Here is a 21,797-nt window from a genome sequence, read left to right on the forward strand (position 1 = left end):
TCTGTGAGAGGCTTGGCTGACGCCAGAGAGTTGTTCTGTTGGTGGCAATGGGTTTTAATTTACTGGTCCTTTGAATTACAGCCTGTTCCAGCCATTGTAACTATCTCTTGAAACATAGGAAATAATCAGTGAACCTAATTTTTGCCCTACTTTCTGGAAATTTTTATGTAAAATATTAAGGTTATTTATAGGAGTTTGATAAGTGTGGGAAATATTTCTTTTTTATATTAGTTTCAAGTATACAGTACAATGGTTACAGGTATATAAATAATGAAGTGATCCCTATGATTGCTCTGGCACCCATCTGGCTCTACATACAGCCATTATAATAATATTGACCATATTTCTTGTGCTGTACTCTATGTCCTCGTGACTGTTTTGTAGCTACTAATTTCTAACTACTTTCATCTCTTCACCTTTTTCACCCAGTCCCCCAAGTCCCCTCCCCTCTGGCAATCACCAGTTTGTTCTCTGTATCTGTGAGTCTGTTTTTATTTAGTTTGTTCACTTCTTTTCTTCCTTATATTCTACATATAAGTGAAATCATATGGTATTTACTTTTGTCTGACTTATTCTATTCAGCATGATACCCTCTATGTCTATCCATGTTATTAAAACTTATAAGATTTCAATTTTTTATAGCTGAATAACATTCCATTGTATATATGTACCATAACTTTATCCCATTGTCTATTGATGTGCACTTAGGTTGCTTCTATATCTTGGCTATTGTGAATCAAGCACTGCCATGGATATAGGGATACATAGATCTTCACAAATTAGTGTTTTGGTTTTCTTTGGATAAATACCCAGAAGTGCAATTGCTAGGTCAAAATGTATTTCTATTTTTTTAATGTTTTGAGAAATCTCCAAACTTTTCAATAGTGGCTGCACCAATTTGTAATCCCACCAACAGTGTATGAGGATTTCCTTTTCTCCACATCCTCGCCAACATTTGTTGTTTTTTGATTTATTGATGTTAGCTATTCTGACAGGTGTGACGTATTATCTCATTGTGGTTTCAATCTGCATTTCTCTGATGCTTAGTGACCTTGAGCATCTTTTTGTATGTCTATGGGCCATCTGTATTTCGTCTTTGGAGAAATACCTATTCAGGTCTTCTGCCCATTTTTTAATCAGATTGTTTGTTGTTGTTGAGTTGTATGAGTTCTTTATAAATTTTGGATATTAACCCCTTGTCAGATGTATCAGAGGCAAATATCTTCTCTCATTCAATAGGTTGTCTTTTCATTTTGTTGATGGTTTCCTTTTCCATGTAAAAACTTTTTAGTTTGATGTAGTCCAGTTCGTTTATTTTTTCTTTTGTTTCCCTTGTCCGAGGAGATACATCAGGAAAAAAAAAAAATTACTAATAGCAATATCAGAGAGTTTACTGCCTATGTTTTCTTCTAGAAGTTTTATGGTTTCAGGTCTTACATTTAAGACTTTAATCAATTTTGACTTTATTCTTATATGTGGTATAAGAAAGTGGTCCAGTTTCATTTATACCACATATTCTTATATATGGTATAAGAAAGTGGTCCAGTATAAGAAAGTGGTCCAGTTTCATTTTTTTGCATATATCTGTCCAGTTTTCTCAATGCCATTTGTTGAAGAGATAGAAATATTTCTTAATTAAGAATCATTTGTTTCTTGATTTTTAAAAGACTAGATCAGAGTTTAGCAAGCATTTTCTGGAAAGGGCCAGATAGTAAATATTTGGGGCTTAGTGAGCCATATGATCCTAGTGGCAGCTACTCAACTTTACCAACATAACATGAGAGCAGACATAGATAGTACATAAAAAATGAGCATGGCTGTGTTCTAATAAAACTTTATTTACAAAAACAGTCAGCAAGCAAAATTTGACTGGATGGTCATAGTTTGTGAACCTCTGGTCTAGGTGAAAGTATTCCGTGAGGATGACAATCGTGTGATGAAATATGTGATCTGTTTCTCTCAATTCCTGGTAATGGATAATGGGCAAACATGAGATAAAGATGAGAAGTATCTGGATAGAAATATTTTTGCGTTTAAAAATTCAGATCCAATCATAATAGAAAACAAAGATCTTTTTTTGTTCCAATCAGTATTTTGAATCCAAACTTGAATCTTTGCTCCTATTATAAAGCAATATTCTGTCTATTCATCATTCTACCTAAGTTTCTGATTACTGATTGATAGAAATTTTTCTTAGCTCTAAGCACTTCAGTAAAAGGTATCATGTAAATCCAAGGTAAAATCAAGATGATCATGATAAGGAGGAGTGGGAAGATAAGGGTTGAGCTGTAGATGGCGAAGGTAGATGTCAAGTTTCCATAGTAGTAATGAAATTATATTCACTTTGTGATTTTAACATAGGACTGATACCTCTGGTCTCGATGCTAATTGTGATTTTAAACTAATGTAAGCACATCCAAATCCTATAATTATTCTAATAGTGTTAAAAGATTGCATGTAAGCATGTTAGCAATTTGGTAAATTTTCAACAAGCGTGTTTAAATATCTTTAAGTTCGAATTTAAACAATATGTCATCCAAAAGAAGAATTATTCCCCATCATCCACTTCATGCCAATTTACTGAAATTAGCAGATTTGACCTCATTTAGACCCCATTTTTGTTAGTGTAACTGAAGAATACAATTGCAGCCAAGTTGGACAAATTCCATATTGAGAACAAGTATTGATGCCTCCACAACAGTTGGGTAATTAGTTAAAAGTTCACTAAAATTATGACAGATGTGTAAAAGCACATGGTCTTGTGATTTCACATGGAACTAAGCGCACTGTCATCACTCAGAGGTAAAATTAATAAAAACACAAGCATCCTTTGTTCAACAGAAGTTGAACTGCTCTCAGTCACAAGTCACACATTCATTCTTTGGAACGTCTTTTCCATCCTCTCCACGCAGTCTGGTGTGGGGATACGCTCCTTGCTCCTTATCTCAAAATGTCTAATTCTCTGTATTGTATTTTCTATTGTCAAACTCTAGTAACTAGCTACTATCTGATAGTAAACACTTGAGTAAGAAAAAAAATATCATTTTGATGTGCTAAAAATGTACCAAAACACTAATCGTTATAAACAGAGAAATCAACACAACTCAAGTGCTAATTAGCATCACATATTCGCTGATTAGAAGCAAAACACTGCAGCTTTGAGCACTGGGAAAAGACAATGATAGAGAAAATTACGGGATTAAGCAGGCTATTATTTCTCATTGGTAAGTATTTGAACAGCTTGTAGGATATGCTCCCAGGCTGGCTTTTTCCTCTGCCTATTGAAAGCTTGAGCATTTTCTCACCTGCGACTGTTTACAGACAGGTGTCCTGATTTCTGCTACCAAAAGGATTTCCATAGAGCAATGAAGACTGAGCAGGGTTCCCTTTAATTTTCCAAATAACGAATGCGTGGGAGAGAAACACTGCTCTCCACCAAAGTGTTCCCAGTAGAGTCTTAACTTAAACAGGTCCCAGCCCAACCGTCCTCTAAAGGGATTATGGATATACAGGCCGAAATTCCATCTTGGAGCTGAAATGTGTTCTAAAACTCCCCAGAAAACAAAGCTCAGCAGTGACCACAGCTTTCCCACAGTGTCATACTCCTCCCTCTGATATAAGTCACTTCCTCATCTAAACATAATATAGAGGGTTATGTAGTCTAGCTAGGAGTTACCAAGCAACTGGACTTCCATTTATTCTCCCAGTGTGTTTTTACTGAATGGCTGCTATGTGCCAAGAGTGAGTCCAATTGGGGCAGGATGTGAGCCATATTGTAACTAATAATACTGAATAATATTGGAGTTATATTACTGAATTCTTTGATTGGCTATTTTTCTCCACCTCATTCCTGACCATCTTCATTTTCCTGACCATGATGTTCTTCCTTAACTGTGAGATACAATCACTTAAATCAAGGCAGGGTTTCTTAACAATCCCCCACCATATGAAAAATCTGACATATCTTTTCTAGGAAGAACTTCATCTCTTCCAGGAAATTCTCAAAGAAGGATAAGTCCTCCAAACAATGAAAAGGCATTGAAAACACACACGTAGCAGTGTCTATATTATTATTTTTAAAGGAAACATCACTTACTTTCTCATAAGCGCTTCCCGGTATTTGCATTTAGAAATCCTAAATTTCAAGAAGTCTTTCCTTTCAACTCTGACTCCAAGACTTTCTATTCTATTTTAAGTTCATTCATGTTCATCTTGTCCTTGCAGCAGATAGTATTAACGATTACACCCTTATAAAATAATTATTGCCTGAAGTAGTTACCCATATAGCCTACCAAGATTTGTGATCGACTTACTCAAGCTGGTTTACAGAATGTGGATTCCAGAGGAATAAAGCTAAGTCATGGTCGAGGAAATCAGTTTAACTAGACCAACATTCCCAGTAAACATCATGTGATAAATGGAGCTGATAGAAGCACTTTCTTTCTGGCTATTAAAGCTTCTGTGGATGTGTTTTCCCTTCCTACCCCCTTAGATGGAAGGTAGTATCAGCAATCTGAACTCAAGGCTAAAAGCTAAATAAGGCAGCCCTCCATACTACTAAGGCAGTGATAGTTTCATTTTTAAGCATCTAATTATCTCTAAGAGGTAAAGTGTCCAAATAACCATGTTGGTTTTAGAGAACACAGCCTCCCTCAAGACCTAGTTCATCTCCGTTCAAGTTGACTGCGCCCTCCCTCCATCCTTTTTCTCCCCTCCTGGACTCTGGCTGGCTTTCCCAGTATGAAATCTTCTACAGTGTTTCTGGTAAACTGCAGTGCTTATCAACCAGACTCCTTATCCTTGGGGACATATTGAATAACAGATGAAAACACTGCAGAATTGGACAAGCAATTATTTAGTTCTACAGTTTCTAATGATTAGAGCAAGCCGATTTTCACTCGCAGCAGCTGGAGATGGTGAGGACAAACTGAGATGAGGTCACCAGTCGTTACTTGATTTTCAGCAGTCTGGGAACAGAATGTGATCGATCAGCAAGCGGCATGGCCCAAAGAATACAAAAGGAGACATGAGCCAGCGCTGTAATCACACTGAATTTAGCCATCTTTCTACAAAATCATGTTCAAGAGCTTCTCTCTGATTGCTGTTTTCTCCAAGGTGGCTCTTGCCTGCTCTAGCTATCACTGACATGGACACAGTGGGTTGAAGGAGAATCAAACAAAGATCAAATGATTCAGAGCCTTAGGTGATAGTTATTCATCCAGAAGGCACACAGTTTAGCTGCTGTATCGCCTTAGCTGGGCTTTGTACGTATATGAGATTAACTGACCCCTCCATTTCAGACTTAACAATGCCCTGGAGGCTTGGTGTCCAGCCCCGCCAAAGAGGCTATGTCTGGACCATGCCCTTGTAGCATTGTAAGCCAGCTGTCCTGTCGCAGCCATCAAAAAGTCAGTCGGCTACCACACCATATACTGAGTCTTCTAGTCTTTCAGTTTCCATTATTTTTTCCCATAAAACAATCACGTGTGTCCACCTAAGAGTTTAGCATTGCCTACCTTATTATTTTGGAAGACAGGTGCATCGTTTTTTTATTTACTCTTTTATACATTCATTCAACAAATAGTTAGAGGGGCATTGAACTTGGCACTAGTGGTACAGCAACAAATAGGACAGAGAGCTTATATTCTGACTGGGTAGACAGAAGAGGAACAAGTAAACAAATTTAAAAAGAAAGATAATTGCATGTTGTGATAATGCCGTGAAGGAAATAAAGAGTGCGGTTAGGAAAACTGGTAGTGGCTACTTTAGGAGGTTCTTAACCTCATTTTGAGAAAAAATGCAAAGAATCACAAAATCTATATCAATTTATAAGCTGTCATTGTGTGGAGTTGAAGTACATACTTGTCATTTGGTTAATCTCTCATCCCGCCCAGGAGAGGGAGACTTCGTTAGTGGTTGGTAAACTCTTCTTCCTCCAACTGCTCCTGTAAAGACCCACCTCCAGCTCTGAGGCTGCCATCTCTTATTCTAAGTAAGTTGCATTCTTGACAGAAGACTGGAGCTGCTGGAGCAGGCGAGGCTGAGGACCGGAACCTCAGGAAGCACTGCTCCTGCTTTTGCCTTCTGAACAGCAACAGAGGCCGCCTCCCCTCAAGTCAGCCACCAATGAAGGCGCCCTCCCTCTCCTCAGCTGAGTCAGAGAAAGAGAAGAACAGCCTCTTAACTAAGAAGTTTCTCCGTGAGGGCTCTGGGACAGGAATCCTTCCGACCGAAAGTCCTCATGTTACACTATTATCATTAACCATCATCCTTGAGAATTTTCCATCATGAAAAGCAAACACCATAAACAGAATGATGCGAGCATTATTCATATCTAAGCAGACCTCCTAAGGGGTCTCTGCTGTATTCATTTTGCATCAACAGGTGACCACTCACTAATTCTAGAACTGACTAGGTTATGTGGTTATTCTAAACACGTGTAAATTGAGGTCACTTATAACGAGGATATATATGCACTTTGTTTCTTTTAGGACAAATTTGTTCTCTAAAAAATCTAGGGAGGTGGGGAACCAGTTTCAAAATCTTTGGAAGCTTTCATCCATTTGGAAGTACTTTTATTTCAGAATCACTTTGTATTAAAAAAACAGAATCACTTTGTGACTTAAATTGCTTCAAAGATACTTTACCCTCAAATGCCCAATGTGTTTTCAAAATGGAAAGATCAATATACTTCCTCCATGAAGGATATACTCTGCCATCTTATCTGCATAACCTGCCCCAACCAAACGAGATTGTCAGAGAAAATACAGGCCACCCAATTCAGTTCAAATTTCAGATAAATAACAAAGAATTTCTAGTATAATAACTGTTTCAAAAATTGTGTGGGAAATACTTATACTAAAAAATTATTCATTGTCGGTCTGAGGTGTATTGTTATTTGCTAAATCTGGTAACCTTGTCCCAAAGAAGAGATCTGAATCTCTGAGAGTCTGCATCACCTGACCCACCACCTTCACCACCTTCATTCTGTTCCTGATTGTAGCCCAGTCTTCGAAAGAAAATGGGAATATGATCAATACTGAGAAAAAATTAAATTAGTTGGTTTTGAAGAGGATTGGAAAATACAATTGCCACTGGCCAGGTAAATAGGTAATTAGGCAACTTTTGTAAAATTAGATATGCAAACTAGATCATAAACAAGCTCACTTTCAAAGACTTCTACCATAATTAATATATATAAACTTTGCACAATTGAAACCTAGAATGTTTTGAGTACTTAAGCCAGAAGAAGGTAATTCTTTAATTTCCAAATTCTTAAAAACCAGTTAATAGCTGTGGGGGACCACGCTCATGTATAATTTTGGTATTTGCATTAATTTGCTTAACCTCACCTAATTTATTCTCTCTCTCTCTCTTTCTCAAGTTACCTGAACAAAAATAAATACCTGACAGTTATTGACAAAGATGCATTTGGAGGAGTATACAGTGGACCGACCTTGCTGTGAGTAAAACATATGAAAGAACATTTCAGTCTTTTTCTTCTTTTCTTTTCCTGGAAGGGAGCGGGGCATTAAGAGGAACAGCTGATGTCCGTGGGTAGGGAATGTTATTGTCTTGAAAAGAGACTTCTAGTACTTTTCTGCCCAGCAGTATAGATTACTATTTGGAATAAAGTTCTTGCTGTTTGATATTCAGAAGTCTCCACATTCCACTGTGCCATCCTGATGCCTGATCAGGAAGCCACCTTGGTGTGGACATTTGTGGAGTCACTCTCATGGGGAAAAAAAAACCCAGACATTTTGAACAGCTGCTGTTTGTAAAATTCTAAGACATGAGGTCTACAAATAGGTGGAAGGCGCCCTAGTTTGCACAGGAAATATATGTGAATTTGCATTGCACAATACCTGGCACAAAGAAGGAAGAGTTTAAATGACTGTTTCGGAAGAACTCATCATCATTAGGGAAGATGGAATGTAAACACTTTTAAAAACAGCATGGGCAAAAGTACCTATTTTTGCATTTCCTCTGATTTACATTTCCACATTCAATTGGTAATCAAGTTTTGTCAAGTATGTCTCCCTCGGCCTCTTTATTAATGCTGTCTCCTCCCTCCCCTTGGTTTTGCCTTAGTTTAGAATCTCATCATTGAGCATTTAGTCAAGTCCTTGCCAAAATGGAACACAGCACAGGACAATCCAGCAGAGACAAAAAGAAATATTCTAGTAATATTTCTTAAAATATTATTTAAATATTTTTTAAAATTTTAAAACATAAATGTACATTTATGTTTTTAAAAATGAGAACAAATTGTTTTACTAATATTTTATATATCGATGACCTCTATCCCTCAAGAGTCAGGTAGGGAATGAATGGATGCATCCCAAGGAAACAGTGGGTGATCCACAGTCTCAAAGACTTATCCTCGCTCTTTCACTTTTAATAATTTTACTTCACTTTTAGATTGAATGCGCCCACCTACGTGGATTTATGGCCTTATTCTCTTAATACATAGGCTACATATAAAAGTGCCGCTAAAAACCTACTGTGCAACATGGGGGTTCATTGTTAACTAATGGCAAAGTACTTAAAAGTATTATGCATTTTTCTTTTTACAAAAAGACAAGCGAAAAAAATCTGTCAAGCTTTTCTGTGACTTTTTTAACCTGAAATACTTTTTTTAAAGACATCTTTAACTACTTTTTCAAGATAAAGATGATATTTCCCCAATGCATGAGGAAAGTTGTTGCTTTTCTAAAGAAACTTGTGATTTGGAAAGAGCCTTTAGAAACAGGTATTTAGAAACATTTTTCCATGTAATGTGATGTTCTTGCTGAAAATTGTGACTGTCGCTTATAAAAATCCTATTTTGTTAAGATCAGAAATTAAATTTTAAACTGTTTTTAAATCTTTCCCATTAAGACCTGAAATGGGTTTTATATCCATGTGTATAAAATAAGAAAATAAAACACCTCAGATTAGTTTGCAAAATAACTGATTGACATTCAAGAATATGAATTTCAATAAAAACATGTATTTAATTACTGAAGCAGATTGAAAGATGAGAATCCTAATTTAATAAGTACAGTCAAGCCTGCCCTAGTCTATTTGTAATCATCTATCTTTTTGAGGTAACTTTTTTCATTGAGACAGCCATGTAAACCAAAACTGAAATAAATTGAATAAGAAGCTGACTTCTGAATAGCTATATCAGAAAGGGTTACACAGTGATTTTCAAAAATAGTGAAGTATATTTAATAATTTTCACTTTAGATAATTGCTTTCACTTTAGTGAAATAGTTTTTAAAATATTACTTATTTTCATCTTATCCTTTTAAATGTACATTTAGTGCCTTTCATAATGTACATAACATGGTATTACAGTGATATGTGTATAGAGCTCATAAATATACACATATTAAAGGTACATACTCAAATATTTTTTTACTTATATTTACATGCTATTGAAAGAATTTGAAGACCAGTGGTGTAGACCAGAATAGCTCAAAGTATGGGTCCACTATAAGGTGAATGGCTTGCCTGGAATGTACATCAAAGCACAGCTTCCTTCACGGAGAAAGTCTTCCCATGAGAGCAAAGTTGCTTAAACTGAGCAGTGAGTTTAGTGAAGTAGTTGGCTTACATTCCAGTACGAGCTTCTTACATTATCAAGGACTCGTAAGAAACAGTTAGCCAATGGGCACCACACTTTAAGTAGCACTAGTCTAGATGACAAGAGCCTCCAAATCTCCCCTGCCTTCCCCACACCTCACGCCTCGGTCCCTTCCAATTCTACTAAGAAAGGGAACAATGAAGAATTCAGAAGCAGCAATCAACACAGGAGAGAAACAAATGAAATTCCCAGGATGACCAAAAAGGGAGGTCCTGGAAATCTTGAGAAAAAGACACCTACATCAAAGCTAAAGGACAGAGGGCTCTGAGGGAAAGTTGTAGAAATAAAAAGGGATCAATAGATTATCTGACAAGATTGACTATATGAAAAACTGGTTTGAGAGGCGTTTTATAGAACTTCAGAGCATCGGCAAGACTTAGCAAGAAGCCCACTCGAACCAAGATACATTAATTCAAAAAGAGAGAGAGACAAACATCTTATGACAAAACAAACAAAAAAAGTCACACAAGCAAGGAAAATAATTACAATATGCAGAATTGTAATAACCAAAATACTGAATATGGGTTCAACCAAATATGTCCTAAAACTATTTCAGGAGAGTGGAGAGGTGTGAAGGGTGATGGACAAGAGCTAAGTCTTTATCATCCATAGTAGGGAGTCAGCGGGTGAATCGAAAACAAATAAATCAAGAAATATTTAAATTATGAAAAGAATACCAGAAGTTGAAAGTGGTTGCTTCTGGATAGTCAGAAAGCAGACTGCAGAGAGGGGCTGCTCAGGGACCTGCTGTGTGTTTTATCAAGCTTCCAGTGTTATTTGCTTTTTTAAAAATAGGTTCATACATTATTTTAATAAAAATTAAAATTAAATTTAAAAAGAAAGCACAAAGTGTTAGGAAGAGAGGACAATGGAGATGGCAGCATTTGAGAGGCCAGTAGAAGGAAAGCAAGAAATAAACGAAGAAGAATCCAGTCTCGTCCTTCAAATTTCAACCACAGTTGTTGTCTTAAAAGTATTGCCTATGCTATTACTTTAATTCTCGCCTTGAACTTTTGTCAAAAATTTCATTACTTAATGTCCCACATATCTTTTCCCCATAACTAGTTTTTAAGATCCTAAAGGAAATGGACTATGTCTTGTATGTTTTGTAATCCCCCCACTTCAAATGAGAAGACAGTAAGTACTCAATAAATATTTGTTAAAATGTAACTAAATATCAAATATCAAATATCAAATTTGGTTGTGATTTCAAGTCAAAGCCAAAGGTGGAAAATCTTAAACTCGACCTAAAGAAAAGAGAATTGGATGGCATATGTATTTCTGCCTCATAAAGGTATTTATGAAAGAATACAGTCATCTCTAACAGTTGACAAAATAAACAGTCAAACTTGCCAACTTACTTTACCACTTTTCAAAAAAGATATCACTTCTCAAAAAACCTAATTTAAAATAAATGCAACATCTTAAGTGAGAGCTATTCTCTAATCTTTTTTATAAAAGCCTTTTTAAATTTCATTTAATAACATTTTTTACTTATTGATTTTTTAAATCAAGATATGCGACCTCATTTTCTATTTTTATACTTTCAATTTTTTATTATCTTGTTTTCTGTTAATCTTATTTTGAAAGAGAAGCTCTTGATGTTTATAATCCCAAAGGAAAGAACACACTGAAATGCAATGCCTTCCATAATAACCAGAGTTCTCTAAGGCCTAATTATGTAACCCACAGTAATAAGCATTTAACTTACTGTTGAAATTTCTATATTATAATTGTTCCCCTTACTATTTTCAGTATCTCCTAAGTAGAGGAAATCTCTCTAATAATACCCTTGAGTTTACATGCATGTATTAATAAAAATAAACTTCAAATTTAACTTTTGTTGCTATTAGTTGATCAAATTTGAAAATCTAAGGGTCATGGACTACTATTTTGGTTTACAGAAAAATAAGCCTTTTGGTTTTCTTTTTGACTCTTAATGATCATAAGTTCCTACTATTAGACAGCTGAAAAATTGTGGCAGGGTATTTTGGGCATGCCTAAAGTCCACAGGTGTTTTCAATGCATAATTTTGTAGGTTGATCTTCAGCAAAATTATTTTTTGTTGTAGAGGTATAATTTATATACAATAATATGCACAGTTTTCAAGTGTACAGTTTGATGAGTTTTAGCAAAACTATGTCACCCTACCCCAGTCAAGACTTAGAAAATTTTCATCACCTAGAGACTTCCGTCATGCCCCTATGTTTTCCATAGACAACTCCATATCATTATTTTTCTAGTGAAAAATCTAGGGATAAAATTGTCAGATCACAGGATAACTGTCTATTTAACTTTATAGGAGATACTGACAAGCTGTTTTCCACAATAGTTGTCCTATTTTCTATTCACACTAGCAAAGTATGACAGCTTCATACTGGCCAACCCACTGTATTGTCAACCTTTTTATTCTAGCCATTCTAATAAGTGTAAAGTAGCTTTACTTTGTGTTTCCCTGATTATTTACCATGTTGAGCATCTTTTCATATACTTATTAGCCACTTGTATATTTTCTTTTGTCAAGTGTCTGTTCAGATAACTTACTCATTTTTTTAAATTGGGTCGTTTGTCTTTTTATTTTTGAGTTGTGATCCTAGGTAAAATTTTTGGCTTAAATAAAATCAGTTTTTGTTCTAACTACCAACCCTCCTCCATCCCTAGTTTATCCTGTTCTATAGGCATTTTACTAAGCACCTACTGAACTCCATGAAAGTTAGAAGGATAAGACACAGCCTTTGCTTTTACTGAGGTTACAATCAAATTCAGGAGAAATGTGAATAAATAACTATACTGTAAGTTCAGTGTAAAAAGAGCCATAAGAGATACTTAGAGAATCAAGATGCCATTTCTGTAACCAGCAAAAGCCTCATTTAAGGAGGTAATACTTGAGATGGGCTTCAGATGAGGGATAGAATTAAAACAAAGAGAGTTATGAAAGAAAGAGCAAAAGGCAAGTCAACAGGAAAATATAAGACGTATTCAAAGAACAAAAAGAGAGGGAGGGAGGAATGAAGGGAGGGAGGAAGAAAGAAGAGAAGGGAAGGCAAGGCAAGGCAAAGCAAGGCAAGGCAAGGAAAGAAGACATAATTTGGGTCCAAGGATAATGTCTGAAAAGTGTGTTGTGTTGAAATCGTATTGTGGGGAACACGACCTAACTCAGCAGGTAAGGTGACCTACCAAAGGGTTACTGCAGAAATATTAGTAACAGCTGCATAACCCTTTATAGTGTATGGCCCTCTTCAACTCACCCCATGCTTTCTTTACTTCACCTCTGCCTACTCTCAGCCACTGCGCCTGGGCTGCTCGTCTGTACCTCCTGGCTATTTGGCAGACACTGGACCTCCCTCAGAGCAGAAGGAAATTGAGCCCAAAGACCTAATCAGCCTGGAGTTCCTTGTCCTCCTTTCTGTGCTTGCTGACCAGAGCTTTGGAGCAGCTGTCTGGAGAGGTAGGGAACCTCCTAAGGGTGTAAACCAGAGGAGGTTTGCCTGCTAGGCTGCTCTGCTCACAGACTGTGAAATAAATTGCAAAGTTAAACAGACCTCTTGCAGTGCCCAGCTTGGGCACCAAGCCAGACTCAAGGCAAAGAAGCCAAGTTGCTGAAGAAGCAACCAAAGCAGGCCATCCTTCCTAAGTCACATACCCACGTCCTCAGAGGTACAGCAAAGGAGAGAGCCTGCGACCATTTCTTGGAGTCTATGAGAGCTTTGAGGAAGGTCATAGAAGAATTTGAAGAAAAAGAACAGACCATTACCTTTCCAGAATCATGTTCTTGCTGGCTTCTTGCTGAAAACAAGGATGGTGAACTTCAACCTTAGGAATCTTTGGACCAGAGAAGTTGTGTCAACAACTCAGGATAATTGATTCCCTCCCAAATCCAGATTTATTTGGATCAGTAGTGTCTCTTACTATTAGAGCCACCAATATGAGAAAAACGATTAATACTTTAAGTCACAGCAATCTATAATGATAGAGTTACTTTTTGTAACTACTGAGAAATTTGCAGAGTGTTCCCCAACTAGGGGGCTGACTCTGGGAAGGAGAGAGATGATGGAGTTATTGCCTAGCTCCTCAAAGTCATATAAACCTTCGTGATCCTTCAATTGACTAAAAGTGCCACTACTATCATCCTCAAAAGTTTTTCCTTTCAAATAGTAGTTCTTCAAAGCACTAAAAGCCACTATCCTAGAGCAATGGCCTCAAATGATCATGCATCTGACATCAGGGAATTCAGTAAATGTTTTCATATCTATGCAAAGCCTAAAAGTAAACTAGAATGACTTTTCATCTCTAAGAAAGAATAATCCACAAATCCATTAACTGTTTCTTGTAACATGGTTTTGTTAATGTCAATTGTTTAAGTAAGAGTTTTTTACTTTCATCAAAACAGGTAGAACATAAAAGAATATTTGCTGAGTCTGAATCCTAGGAAAATAATGTGTGTATTTTTTTCTAAACCATATAAATTCTGAACAGTTTTGTTAACTAAGCATCATTCTTTAGCCAAGAGCCCTCAACAGTGATGATCTTCAGAACAAAAAAAAACAAGAACACAGTTTTTTTCTTTGCAACTTTAAGTATAAATAAGCCTTCCATTTAGTGAGCCCACTAGGCTCAGTGTCATGCATTTTTATTTAAATTATTTTATTTCATCCTATCACCCCCAAAGGATTCTGATCTCTCTAACGCTACTCCCATCATTTCTGGGCGTTTCACCCATCACCCTTATCAAGTCTCAATTATTTGCGTGACAGGAGGAGAGCACTGACATTGCATAGGGCCAAACAGGTGAGGCGAAAATCATACTCTGCTGTATAGCAAGTTTTACTCATGACCCTACAATGAACTAAAAGATGCTGCCGATAGGCTAACTGATAGGAGGGGTAAATAAACCTGGGATTAAATTTTTCAATAAATAATCCACAAATATAAACACATGAATCGGTTTTCAATTCTTCCCTAGTAAATACGGATGAGTACGAAATTCTTTGACTCTTCTGAGAGTTTCACTCTTGGAACAAGTGGAAGGAAATAAGGTAGTTAAGGATTTTCATTCTGACACACTATCTCTGCCAAGTCTCTGAAATCCATTTTGTTAATTACGTTCTGCTTCTGAGTCTAAAAGAGATAAACACTTTTTTTTTTTAAGTGGAGTTTTCATTTCTCACAGATAGCATTGAGGCTGGTCCTTTTGCCCTTATGGTGACGGTCATTTTGTATGTATGTAGGGAGTTATGAAGTGGGGGATGATTTAGCATTGATGTGGATATATTTCTGTTTCAGCATCTGAGTATTGGCAATAAATCGTCATCATTCCCTTTCATTACTGTGTGGCAGAGTTGAGACCTCCCCTAATTATAGTACATGGGGAGTTTTTCATTGTAGGATCCATTATGCTAAGGCAGTAAACTCCATGAGATTTTATAGGTCATGGAAGCTATAGGCTTAAAAAAAAAAGGTGTAATTGTGCAAACTCAAGAGGGGGAAAAACAGATAACAGTTATATCTGAGTTACAAAGCAATTTTGTTTATACACAAAGACTTTCGAGAAAAGGTTGGTAATTTAGGATCATCTGACTCTTTAGAAAAGCATTTTCTTATTATTAATGGCAGCCATTTTTGAGCTTTAGCTATGTATTAGGTTCTTTACAGATAGTATATCACCTTACACCTTTTTAATTCGTCAGTAGTAGGTATTATTATCCCTACTTAACAAATGAGAAAACTGATGTGCAGAGATCAGGTGAGTCCCCAAGGTCAACTGGCCACAAGTGGTGGTGTTAATATGTGGAACCAGCACTAACGCAGAAACCACCTCTTCTTGCACACCACGTCACACCCTTTCATGTATGATTATTCCTGCATGTGTTATAATTCTCCAACTTTGCTTGGTCATTTTCTTAAATTTATACATAAAACCATCCAGTTCTTTATCATCTTACTCAAAAAAACAGTTAGTCCTCACAAAGAGCCGTCAAAGACCTCTCCCGTCTGTCCCCCACCCAGCAACCGTTATCTCTAATCCCGGCTACTTCTTTCCTCCTCATTCTTCTTGTCCTACCACACTGAACAGGTGCCCCCAGCCATGTTCTCGCCTTCGGGATTGTGCGCTAGCTGTTTTCTCAACCTGCAAGGCTCTTTCCAGTATCCAGGGCACATCCTCTTTCAAGTTAGCAAAAACTTCAAGGTTTTGCTAAAACGTAAGCTTCTCATTCAGGTCTTCCCTAAAGTCCATATTTAAATTTGCAAGCTGCTCTTCATCTCACTTTCCTGATTTATTTTTCTCCATGATGCTTATCACCATCTGACATGCTAGACATTCCAGACATTTACTTGCTTATTTGCACTGTCTCCCTCCACTGGTATGTAACGCAATGGGAGAAGAGATTTTTTTCTATTGTTCCCACTCTTGTAACTCCAGTACCTTATACAATGCCTCAAACATATCAGAAATTCATTAAATATTTGATGAATAATTTCAAGCCAAAACAATAGATGGGTGATACTAGATCAGCATTTAAATATGCTATAGTTTCTGCTATCTTAAAACATTTCTTGAGCCTGTACATTAAAAGATACCTAAAATATACATCAATCAGCTGCAATACATAGGTCTATTTGGATCCTGACTCCAATGAGACAGCTACCTGGCCTCCCTCAGAACACTGATTAAATATTTGATGACTTTAAAAGGTTATCATTTTTAGGTGTTCTTTTATTTTAAAGAGGTTCTTTGTCTTTTAGAGCTATATATTGAAATATTTATAATTTTAAAATATCCCTTCAACTCCATATCTACTTATTTGTCTGACATTAAATATCGGTTGGCTCTTTTTTATTTCCTGGCATCATAAAATTTCATGATATTTTTGCCTGTATATAACCCTGTAGGACTCACTCTCTCTGAATTCAGGTCCTGTTAGTTTCATTAGACCTTTAACTTGAGATGGTTCCCATGACCTGGACAATTAGACTTTAAACCGGCTGCCAGGCTCACTCAGCTGCATTCTGTTTTGTGAGTAAATACTTGATAGAGAGACAAATTCTCATGAGGCTTAGTGCCCACTGCTTAATGACCTCTTTGTGGAAAGTGCCAGAGTCAATAAGAGAGAAGGAGACCCTCCAGCTTGTAGCTTTCCATCCATAAGGCTACATTCATAAATGAATTCAGATCCCTTAACTGCTGATAGCTACTCTCCATGTTCTTTTCACTCTGAAAACAAAATTTAAAATTTTAACTATATTTTGAAGTCGTTATTTTGGAAAAGAAGGCACGCTATTAGGAAACTGAATTCAAAGTGATCAGATAAAAAATTTAGATGAATGAGAAAAGATATAGCCTCGAATAACTTAAAATGAGCCCCGCCTTATTGAATTTGGGGACTTCTTCAGACTGAGGCTCTCTCTCCACCAATTTCAGAGTTAGGAGACTGTCTAGTGTGGCTCAGCACTCAAAAAGTATTTGTTCTCATCTCTTGCACAGTTCTATGTGCTAAATGAAAGAGTGATTAAAAGTTAAAGATGATGTTTTAAACATAAGCTTTTATTTCCTCTGCCTCTTGAGATGCCCCTAAAAAGATGGAAAAGGAATTTTTAGTATACATAAACCCACAAGGACAAAGAGGACAGGTGAGGGCACACTGAGAACTACAGAATTCTTAAGAGAAAAAGGCAGAGGAGAAGGAAGGTGAAACTTAGTGTATCCACAGGGAGCATAGCGAGGCAGCTGTTTTGCCCTACAGAACCCCTAAAGGGTATGAGATTTAGAGGCGATGGGTGTGGCATGTGGCAAGAACTAGACATGAGGCTAAAAACAGAAGGATTTCTTAAAGGTCTATGGCTGGAAAACGTGAACCTTCTACCCCATTCATGCAAAATGCCAGCAGCCAAGCACTTCACCTCTAGGCTGGAGATTTAAGGGTCTTTTTTGTCCTGCAGATGATGAAAAACTCTAAAAAAGACCTCCGCATTGGCATTTTAAGATCCAACAGCATAATGGCCAGCTCCCTACACAACTGTCCTAAAGCAAAGTCTGCCAGTGGACAAGCTCCCAATCAGATTTTCAGTGCCTCACTCTTAAGCATGAATGTGCCACCAAAGATCACCAGCCAATGAATGCTTCTGACACAAAAGATCAAAATTGAGATAAACAAATGTGGTGGGGCGTAGGGGAGGGAAATGAGCCTGAAGGGACCAAAGACGTTGCAGAGAATGGAAAAAATTTTTTAACAAAGCAACAATTAGTGACCTAAGATAAATCTGAGAAGACATTTCATCTCTATAACAATAATGATAATAACAGCTAATATTTATTGAGAACACAGTGTCAGTTACTGTTCAGCAAACCCAAGCTAAGGAAACTGAGGCGCATAGTTTACTGTGACTGATGGGAAGTGCGGAAGCTAGGATTCCAGTCCAGGTAGACTGAATTTAATGGGAGGGAAATAAGGGGGCTGGGTGAAAAGGTAAAGGGAAGTACAAATTGGCAGTTACTTTCAAGGACTCAGAAAATACACCCCTCATATGGCTTTTCTAAGAAAATGTGTTCCAGCAAAATGAGGGAAGAAAATCGAGAAAGATGGCACGGGATTCAGAAAGAGACTCAGTGGGGTGAAGCGGGCATACTCTTCTAAGAAGCTTCGACCTCATTCTGTAGACATTGAAGGAATCGTGAGTTTCAAACTGGGAAGCAATATGATGAGATCCAGGTTTTGGAAAGAACATTCTGTCCTAAATATGAAGGTGGGATTAGTGGAATTTCTGGGAGACCAGTCAGGAAGTTTTTGCAAAACTCAGGTGAAATACAATCCAGACCTAAATTAAGGTGGTAATAATGAGAACCATGAGACAGTAGACCTAGAAACATCTCAGCTGATATCTGATCAGGGGGTTTAGCCCAATTGCATTTTATCATAAATATTTATGGCAAGGGCAAGAGGAGACTATGAGGATGCAAGCCCTGGAAGAGTTTGGACAAAATTCAGGAAATAAAGAAATACCAGTAGACTTGGAGGGAAGAAATATTCTACTGGGATATTTTGAGTGGATAGGCAGGGCTACATTCACTGGGTGGTATACAGGAGCCCCTACCTCCCTTTCTGATGACACCCAGATGGTCTGATTAAAATCAGATCTCTGCAAGGGAGGTCAAATCCAAAAAACCAGGGAAAAGTAATTGTTCCCCTTACTTGACTGAAGTAGTGTGAGTGGAGGAACCTTCCTCAGGAGCAGCTTTCTTCAAAGCAGGCCTTGAAGACAGCAGCACCTCAGAGCATTTTAGGAGCAGCAGACTTAATAGATAATTTAGAACCTTTAAATTCGGCTCAAGCCAGTGGGTAGTAAGATGAATTCAAATAGATTCTAATTTGGGTTGTAAGTGGCCTTAGGCCACTGAGATGAGGTTAGAGAAAAAGACAAGGGCCAGATCTGTAGGACCCTGAAGGGCACAGTAGGAAGCGTAGATATTTTTCATGGTACATTGGGAAGGCTGTGAGCAGGAGAGTGGCCTTACTCCACAGATGTTTTATGACTATTTTGGCTGCTGTATAAAGAATGGACTGGAAGAGATTAAGGGTAATCAACCAGAAAGCTATTGCAGCAAGAGATGATGTTAGCTTGAACTAGAGAGCTTACGTTGGAAATGCAAATACATGTATTCAAGAGTCTTGTAGAGTTCAAATCCACAGTTCTTTTGCTAGATTAAGTGGAGGAGGAGCAGGTCGAGGTGGGGGTGAGGAGATCAAAAGCTAAATTTGGGATGGACCTGTTAGATTAGAGATGTGTGAGGCATCCAGGTGAAGAGATCAAATAAGCAATTGGCTATATAAGTCAAGATCTGGACTAGAGTTGTATTCGCTGAGTTCCTTGCTTCTCACTTGAGCTCATTAAACTCCAAATTGAGGCAAGGAGAGAATTAACATTCACTGAACACCTTCTATATGCCAAGGACCCATTATGTGGCAGAGGTTTCTGTCATAAGTTTATATACATTTCCAACACCTGCTTTCTCCATGTCTGCCCAGGTACCCTCCCAACTCAGCCTCATTGAGACCCAACTAGAAGCCACCTGGGATACGCTCATTGCAGATGCTCACACAAACCATAAAATCGATTCCTCCTCCCAGATTCCAAAATGAGCCCCAGGAGGGTTGCTGCACCTAGGTCTGGGTTCAAAGACTGCAGAGACCTGAAGGTATGAGGTAGAGAAAAGCTTCTAGGACACTGAACCTAAGAACTCTGAATTCAGATTACGGTGATGGTTCTGCTCTTGGTTTGCAGTCTTTGGACACAACATGCCTTGTTTCTTTGTCTTAACTTTAGTGTCCACCTGCTTCATAAAAATGCTGAGAATAGAGATGAGATTCTGAATTACCTAGAGAGCATCTTAAATAATGTAGATTCCTGGGCCCCACCATCAGAAATTATAATTCAGTTGGCTTGGGGTGTGGGTCAGGAGTCTGAATTGCGGGTGCTTCTGATGCTTGTCCAGGGGAGTGCTTGAACCAGAAATACTGATTTGTAGGATGGTGAGCTACCAGCTTTCACCAAATATCTGCCTCAATGATATCCCAACCACTGAGATCACTATGGCAATTTTAAAATTAGGCATCACATTCTTTGACACTCCTCCTATTGAGAAGTGGGTTATATGTCCCCTGCCTTTGAATCTACCAGTTCTCTTGAAACATTATCTCTTCAGATGCTCCCACTCAGGATGCCCTCACTCAGAAACTGGCTGCCGTGATGTGAGAAACTGAAGCCACATGGAGAGACCACGTCATCACTCCCAGCTGAGCTCAGCTTTGAATCATCTCAGTCCTGGCACTGCACCTGCAAATAATCCAGCCCCCAGCCATTGAGTCACTCCAGCCTTCAAGTCTTCCCAGATGAGCCCCAGACATCACAGAGCAGAGACAAGCCATCCTCACCATGCCCTGATCAAATCCCTGACCCACAAAAGCTATGCTTATAATAAAAAGGTTGTCGTTTGATGCCACTTCGTTTTGAAGTGTTTTGTCACACAATTACTGGAATGGTTATTAAAATGTTTTCCCAAGAAATAGATATTAAAATGCAAACACATTACTTGAAAAGATAGATTCAGATGAACACACACAATCAGTGTATCCAACACTGACATGAAAATATCACTTGATAAAGAGACATATAAGTTGCTTCCAGAAAAGTGGGGGCAGAAAGATGGCCACACCTTGAAGACAGCATGACTAACAGAGAAAGAGATGCATCGTAAGGACAAATGAGGCAGGAGAGCAAAGTCCAGCTTCATTTACTTCACAACTGTGCTTAAGTTTGGTTCCAAAATCCCTCAACTCTGTCCCTAATTGCAAGTTGTTCGTTTGTGCCAATTTCCCAAACGTACTTTCTTAATGTTAAAAAATAGCCTCGGAATCATAAAGGAACAAACATCAAGGGTAATTCTTACTACCAGTTAAGTCTGAGAAATGCTGAATTACGGAATTTTTAAATTAAATGTAAAACAAAATAGCAAACGTGGCACCCTTCCTTAAGAATCACAGTTCTGTGGTGAGAATGCAGTTAATGCACGAGCTTCATGTTTATAAAAATGGAATAGCAAGTTCTAACAGCCTTGAATCTGAGAATGTAAATCCCAGCTAAATCCAATTACAGTGATGCTGAGGAAGAAGTTGTAAATATTGGAATTTACTTGCTAATCAGACACTAATAACTATAATAAATATTTTTAAATGTAATTGCAAAAAAATTATAAAATATAACAATATAAGGAATATTTAGCAAATATTTTAACTGATAAAAAAATTAGAGATATTAGTTTAAATATCCATGGTCTAATTCAAGCTATTATTCAATGCAATTAAAAATGAAGGAGCAAGATATATATCCTGGACTCTCTGGGACTGAGCAAAGAAATAGAACTGTCACACTAAAAGCCTTGAATTAATTCTGCTTTAGTAAGTAACACAGATGTTCACATAGTCCCCAGCCACTTTCCTCATTGTTTTCAGAAGGGACTGGAATCTCATTTCAGATTATTAATGTAAATATTGGAGTTTTCTTTCCAGGAACACATTTACAGCCTTCTAAAAACAAAACAAAAAACTCTGGGAGTCTCTGTTCTAGGTCATGGATTTACCCTGCAATTGGTCTGACTCCCAAGTTCTGCATC

General features: G+C 37.5%; 1 protein-coding gene and 1 long non-coding RNA gene across 10 annotated transcripts in view; one reads left to right on the top strand and one right to left on the bottom strand.

Moving 5' to 3' along the window:
* Nucleotides 1–21,797, top strand: part of TSHR (thyroid stimulating hormone receptor) — a 102,012-nt gene that overhangs the window by 74,028 nt on the left and 6,187 nt on the right. For 7 of the 9 annotated variants that reach the window (XM_039883954.1, XM_039883953.1, XM_039883958.1 and 4 more), the window contains one exon: nucleotides 7,385–7,462. In XM_039883954.1, coding sequence (XP_039739888.1) covers nucleotides 7,385–7,462 — 78 coding nt within the window. Of the gene's footprint in view, nucleotides 1–7,384; nucleotides 7,463–14,300; nucleotides 14,563–20,330; nucleotides 20,577–21,797 lie in introns of those variants that run through there. The other 2 variants (XM_039883963.1, XM_039883962.1) reach the window with 2 other exon arrangements.
* Nucleotides 1–21,797, bottom strand: part of LOC120619572 (uncharacterized) — a 108,784-nt gene that overhangs the window by 72,756 nt on the left and 14,231 nt on the right. The gene's annotated exons all lie outside the window — the stretch shown is intronic.

Source organism: Pteropus medius, unplaced genomic scaffold, assembly GCF_902729225.1.
Source record: "Pteropus medius unplaced genomic scaffold, Ma_sr-lr_union100, whole genome shotgun sequence".
Lineage (NCBI taxonomy): Eukaryota > Metazoa > Chordata > Mammalia > Chiroptera > Pteropodidae > Pteropus > Pteropus medius.